The 6944-nt window shown below is 28.6% G+C and overlaps 1 protein-coding gene across 8 annotated transcripts in view; it reads right to left on the bottom strand.

Annotated features, from left to right (window-relative positions):
• Positions 1-157: 157 nt before the first annotated feature.
• The window catches only part of Ih (hyperpolarization activated cyclic nucleotide gated potassium channel Ih), a 734518-nt gene continuing 727731 nt past the window's right edge, over positions 158-6944 (bottom strand). For 2 of the 8 annotated variants that reach the window (XM_067049306.1, XM_014416444.3), the window contains one exon: positions 281-1779. In XM_067049306.1, the coding sequence (XP_066905407.1) occupies positions 1452-1779 (328 nt within the window). In that variant the 3' untranslated portion in view covers positions 281-1451. Of the gene's footprint in view, positions 1780-6944 lie in introns of all 8 variants that reach the window. The other 6 variants (XM_024358663.2, XM_014416445.3, XM_067049307.1 and 3 more) reach the window with 4 other exon arrangements.

Below are 6944 nucleotides of genomic sequence, written 5' to 3'. Positions count from 1 at the left end.
ACATGAATTGGTGTATTCACATATTGTGAACAGAAGAAAACAAATGGAAAATAAAATAAAGATAGCTGTCTGTTTTCATACTTTTAAATGTATATTATTTAAAATTTTACTTTATAAATCATTTGTTCAGGTTATTTATATGGAAAGAATAAAAGACTTAATTAAAAAAAAAAAATAATTAGTAGGTGTACCAGTAATCCAATTTTTAGTATTATTTATTGTTAATTTATTTTAAGTAGTGTATCAATTTGATGTACAAAAATTAAGAATGTATATGTTTATGTTGAAATTTTGAAGATTTACTTGCAATAATGTGTTTTACCAACCAAATATATTTAATATCTGAAAGACAATTTCTTTTAAAATAAAAAAAATAGATAAAGAACAGAAAAAAACAAATTATAATCTTTAATCTAAACTAAGAAAGACAATCAATTTTCTCTTATAATTTTAGTATTCCTGTTATTGTCTTTTAACACATATTCAGTGATAGATTCAGAATAGATTATAGAATGATTAATTATTATTTAGTTGCCTATAAAAATAATCATCAAGTCCTTCAATAGTTTTTATTTTTTGAAGGTCTTCTTTTTATTTAAAAAAATATCTTTACACGTTTCACTTGAAGTATACCAACATTGCTGGTGGAGAGGATATATGTTGATTTGATTTTCATTTTCATAGGGATCATCACAATATTTTATAGGAGGATACTGTAAACAATGGCATCATTTCTTCTTTTTATTGTATTCTTTTTAATAAATTATCAATGGATTGAAATTATAATAAATTAATGTGACACAGGAGTTTTATTTAAACATAAACTCTTCCTCTCACACACAAACACACACAGGCAAACATTTCATTTTATGTGCATATACACTTGCTTCATATTGCATGAACACTAGTTGTGTTTGTGTATGTGTGTACATGTTTGAATATTTTTCTGAACTCTTACTTCTATGATAAAAGTAAAAATACAGAAATATGCTTTATAAAAATCTAAATACTACTTAAATTTATACTACAGAAAATAAAGGCTTTGATATAAGTATCTGTGTAACAATTTAGAAAAATCTATAATAAAGCAACTTGAAGAAAATAACAAATATTCCCTTTATTTTAAAAACTGTGGTTTCAATTAATGAATCAATTTGTCTAATTCATTTTATTTTAATCTATTATATGTTATGGTTCAAGTATTTTTCATTTTGAAATCAATTGGTAGTGTATTTAACAAATTAATAACATTAAGGTAAGATTTTAAATCTTAGCCTAGCACCGAAGATGTACATTACTTATATAAAATATTACTCAACATGAATTAAATCATTATAGAAAATTAACATAGTATAAACTTAATAATTTAACATTTTTTTTAAAAAAGATTTTATTTAACTTAAAACTATATTATAAATAAAACTTTTCAGAGAAACTAATTATTTATGGGATCATTGGTAAGTGTTATTCTCTTCCTTACTGAATGTGTCAGATTTATGGAATGTTGGCCTTGAACTCATTTGTAGCTCTTGAATATTGGCAAAATTACTTTCTGATTTTGGACGTGGCAAACTAGCTGTAAGGATATGCAAACTCCTTCCTAACTCACTAATTAAAGATCGGTTTCCTACTGATTCTACTGAAGTATTGGCATGGTCAGCTTGCTCTGATAGAGCATTCACAACTGCATTGATTGTTTTACTTTCACTTCCCATTTCTTCTTCCTCTTCTTCCTCATGGTGGGAAACTAGGTTTGGATTTTTTCCTATTTTATTTAATCTGTAACAAATGAATAAAAATTTCTTTTAAGATAGATTTTAGCTATAAAGTTTTGTACATAATCAAAATTCTATATTACCAAATAGAATATAAATTCAGTTATTTATGAAAATATATAACACATAAAACAAAAACTTCTCTTATGATTTTAGAATCAGAATTGCATAATTTAATATATAATTAATTTTATAACTGGCATTTTAATTATTTTGATTGGCATTTACAAGATCTCAAGACGCTATTTTTTTTTTTGTAAATCATGATATGATTGAATGAAAATTGGAAAGCTAGTGTAGAACTAGAAAAAATTGTCTGAGAGCTAGTATTGAAGGATAAGGTATAAGGTATGGACAAAATGAGTTGTGGTTGAAGAACAAATCAACATTTTATATAGGAAGAAAGCTTTGGATAAACCCAAAAATACATCAGCACAATGGTGTTTCATTTTTAAATCTGAGGAGATATGGCCAAAAACTAGTAGATCTTATTCAGCAACAGTAAATTTTGAATAAAATACAAGCTTACCTGAAGAAAGATTTTTCAAAAAGATCCTGAATAGAGCAATTGGTCAAGGTGATAATAAGGTATCACCTTGACCAATCACTCTTGGAAAATTAATATGTCTTGAGTTTCAAAAAATGATGATATTTGAGTGTTTTTATACCACAGATATCTGTAAGAATGAGGAAGGGTGGATAGTTAGTAGGGACTAAACTAGAAATTTACGTCTAAAACTCTATAAAATTCAGTTTTTAAATAACAGGACTCACTAAATGATTAAAAAAAAAATGAATTGTTGTCACTGAACAAATTAAAATGTGATTCAACCTCAATAATGCTCCATCTACTAAGTGCTGTTATTGATTAACATCTAGTTAATTTCCTATTAAAATACACACTGAGGTGATAATTTTGCCGATAGAGAAGTGTGTGACATCTTAGGGACTCTGATGTAAGGGATACATATAAATACTTACTGACACAAGCTAACATAATACAGATTAATGAAGACTAATTTATGGAAGATCAATAATCTAGGTTGTTGTTTCCAACGTGTATGGGCTCAAGGGGTACATGGGAAAACTTAATGATTCTGTCATGACTAAGGGTCATCCATCAATAATTAGTTGATTTTTTAAAATTCTGCAATTAGAAATAAGGTTTCAGTACAAAATAACATGCTGCGGTCACGTTAAAAATTATTTAATCATTTCTGGTGGTCTTAAAACTCTTACTAATTAGCTAAATATACGATTCGTTCTACTATCAAGTTTTGTCATCTCATACTTGAACCAAGACTTGTTTTCTTGCAGCTCTAAAACTCTAAGGCCCGACATTTACTACCCCATTTAACATACGATTGGTTTTTGTTTTAAGTGTCTTGTGTTCCAAAGAAACGAAAATACTTTTCTGGCTGAGAAGAAGTCCTTACTGACTATTTTTATTACTATTTGACAACACGAAACGTCAAATCTTGCTTTACGAAACCAACGTAAACAATGGTCTGTGTTGTGGAAATTGACTTGAAGCAAGACTAAATGGGATTAATATATTGAAATATTATTTTTAGTTTTTTGTAAGTATTACAATTTTTAAAATGAATTAGCCAGAGTATTTTTTCTCCTGGTATTGCCAGGTATACCAGTGCATCTAAAACAAGAAATAAATCGAAATAGTTCTTATTTTGTATAATATTTGGCGGATTATTAATGAATACAAATTGTGTCCACAACAAAAATAGTAAATTTGCTGTAGTTTACTTTGTAAAGTTGTAGCAACATATAATTTTTGACCAAATATGCTAGGTTATAATGTTAAAATATTAGCGACTACAAACTTGGAAAATAATTTATTCTATTAATCAAAATTTTTTTTATTGTAGTAAATTTGATCATTCCGCCTCCCCATTGTCGCCGTTTTAGTTGAAATTTACATCTATTTTAATTTTTGGAACCCTCATTTTTAGGACGATCAACCATGATATCTTGTATAATTTCGTGGTGCAATATAAACTTTGTTGATTGTAACTATATGTTAATTGTAAACTATTGATTGGAAATATTTTTATTTGTAGAACTGGATAATGTGCAGAGGAGCCCGAAGCGTTGTTCAAATGTTAAAAGAATAAAGAAGCGAAAAAAGGTGTAAATTAATTATAAAGTTTTATACCGATTTTATTTTCGGCCATTTTAAACCATCATCATTTAAATTGAACTCAAGTACGAATCTAGTGTTAGCTCCACAGCAGATATTAGAGATATATTGGGATTTTCTTATTTTGTTTTTTAAAACCTATGAACAGGGAGGATATGAAAACGTTTATACCTCTTTGTTAAAGTTTCGCTGTAGATTTCTTGTAACTTAACCTGAAAATGTTTAGCCTAACGAAGTTGGCTGAATTGCAGTTTTTAATTTTATACATCAATTAGACAAACTTTTCTGATTCTGAGGTGCACTTTATTCGAAAAATTTGGCATTTTTCTTCAAATTTTCCATTTCAATTAAAAATTTTTTTTTTTTCAATATTTCTATATTCTCCTTCTCCGTAAAGTGAAACTGAGTAGTCACAACTGGTAAAGTTATGAAAGCTTGGAAGAGTGTAACATATTGCTGCCCGTGATACATCATACGTAGTATTAATATTTTGTTTCTTATCCTTTACACCGGTTTCTGTGCGTTTCTCACCTTTCCTCATTTCCGATAAGTTGTGCAAGAGTAACATTAATATGTCTTTATAATTAGCTTTACCTTTTATTCATCGAGAACCTTGACTGACCTTCCAGACAGCATGGAAAATAATATGGGTTTAAGAAATAGAACCTGGCCCACTTCATAAAATCAGTTGGTCTGAATAGGTTTCTGCCAGGTATATTTTATTTGAACCGGCCAAGTAAAGTATAGTTTTTTATTTTATTAAAATTCGTATTTAAGTGTTTTGATGACGCTAAAAACGATTTTTTTTTTGTTAATATCTAAATTGAAATTTACAACTATATATAATCATACATTTAGTAAATTAGATTAGCAAACGGCTCAACCTATTTCCAATTTGCATGTTTCAAATTGTTCAGACCCGCGAGTTCCCATCAAAAATTTGTAGCCCGCCTCGAACATTTGTTCATATAAGGCCTAGAGATATCAGTGAGTACAATTTAGAGTTTAAATAACTTAACGAATAGACGAATCTAAACTGTAAAACTGAAGTGATATTTTCCAGTGGGGCAACGTAATTACTTATTACGCAAATATACTGTTACTTAAAGATAGTCATTATAAACTTTACAGCTTTACCAATTGTCTGTTGAATAGACTTTCTTGATAATATTGTATTGTTTATATCAATGAGCATGATAGCACGAATATTTTGAATAAATGAGAATGAAACACATCTAATTCTCACTGGTGTAAACTAGTAATTTTTATTATTAAACATAGAAGTGATCCAAAATTTCATTATAATGAAATAGATGATGAAAAGGGTAAATTAATTAATGATTTTAAATGATGGATGTGATTTTCATACTAGATTGTCCACAGTTTTAATTTTTTATTCATAAAGGCCCATCCTTCATTAGTGTGATTTAAAAATGTAGCGCATAAGCTTTCTCTAGCAAACTGATTTATAAAAAAAATCGCATTTTTTTTTTTTTTAAATGAGGTACTAGCTATTATATAAATGCTGGGACAACAACATGGCCAAATAATACCGCCCAGAATACCACTTCAGGTAATGACCCTTAACTGCCAGTGTATAACAACAACTTGATGGGGGCAGTACTGCAATCTATTCATTAAAGACAGAAGCAACTGTAATAGTAGTAACTAGTAACTCTAATTACTACATATTAAATATATATCACTTTTTCTAATCATGTTCACGATAATGGAGTAGCTTTTTATGTAAATCAATGTAATTGTACTACACCTTTATATAAAAAACATTTACACAACCATACAAATATGTCTGACAAGGGGGGCTACACACGTGGTATCAACGATTTCAGTGAAACCTTTTTTTGTGATACTAGGTTGTAAAATATTAGACCACCTTAATTTACTATTATTTGTATGTCTTACTATATTTGATAAAGCGATCATTTCTCTGATAAATTTGTTGATCTTATGTTGAGATCCGCAAAACGCAAGTCTCCATCGTCTTATAAGGAGAGACTGTGCACGTGGGGTCACCAATTTCAATGAAACAATTTTTGAATGATATTAGGTCGAAAAATATTAGACACATGTCCGAGTGTTCTTGCCAGTGCGCCCAAGGAACTGAGAAAAAATACTTTAGATTTTTAATATTATGGTAACCCGGCTTTGCTCAGCATGTATTCAATGGTAATTATATATATCAAAAAGTCTGTTTTCCGATTTAAAATAACAAAATCAGATTGTAAATTGTATTAAGTGAATTTAAATGAATACAAATTCACAGAAATTAAAAGTCGTTACCCTTTAATTAGACCAACAAATTTTTCCTTAAGAAAAAGCAAGTCTGATTCATTGGTAGTGTCCTCAAAAACGCTTTTATACGAATTTTCAATGAAATAAAAAAATATTTGGCATATATAAATATACCTCTGGTGGGTACTTAGTTGAAATAATTTAGGACATGGCATTGGGAAACAATATGGCAGAAACCTATGATATCAAGGCAGCATTGAAATAATCTAGACTCACTGATGTGGTGAAGTGGTCCTCTTAAAGTATTTTTTTTATTAAGAAAATTTGTATTTAAGGACACTAAAAAAGTATCTGACTCACTTTTTCTGTGAATAAAAAAATATTTTTTGGTTACTTTATTGTAAGCAACTTTTGGTTTTTGTAATTTTTGTACACATTTAAACTCATGAAATACAATTGAAAGTATTTTTGTGTAATTCTACATGAGTGCATTATTACTCCACTATGTGACGATAAGGGCAGATTATTCAAATCATTTAGACCGATTGGCCTAGGGATAACATTTTTTTTTTCTATGGAAAAATAAAGTAGATATTGGTTTGTCGTAGCTTATAAACCGTTAAATACGAATAGTAGGTAATCTGAAATATTTTTTTCTCTAAATTTTTGCCTACGAGCCTTCCATTTTTTTTTTATAAATCACAATCCTTCAATTTGACTCCACCAATCTAAACGAAACTTACGAGTGGTTTAGGGCC

This window comes from Halyomorpha halys, unplaced genomic scaffold, assembly GCF_000696795.3.
Source record: "Halyomorpha halys isolate HHAL.00 unplaced genomic scaffold, Hhal_1.1 Scaffold124.1, whole genome shotgun sequence".
In the NCBI taxonomy this organism is placed as follows: domain Eukaryota; kingdom Metazoa; phylum Arthropoda; class Insecta; order Hemiptera; family Pentatomidae; genus Halyomorpha; species Halyomorpha halys.
Note: the sequence above shows the minus strand (reverse complement) of the source record. Positions and strands in the feature narration are given on the sequence as shown.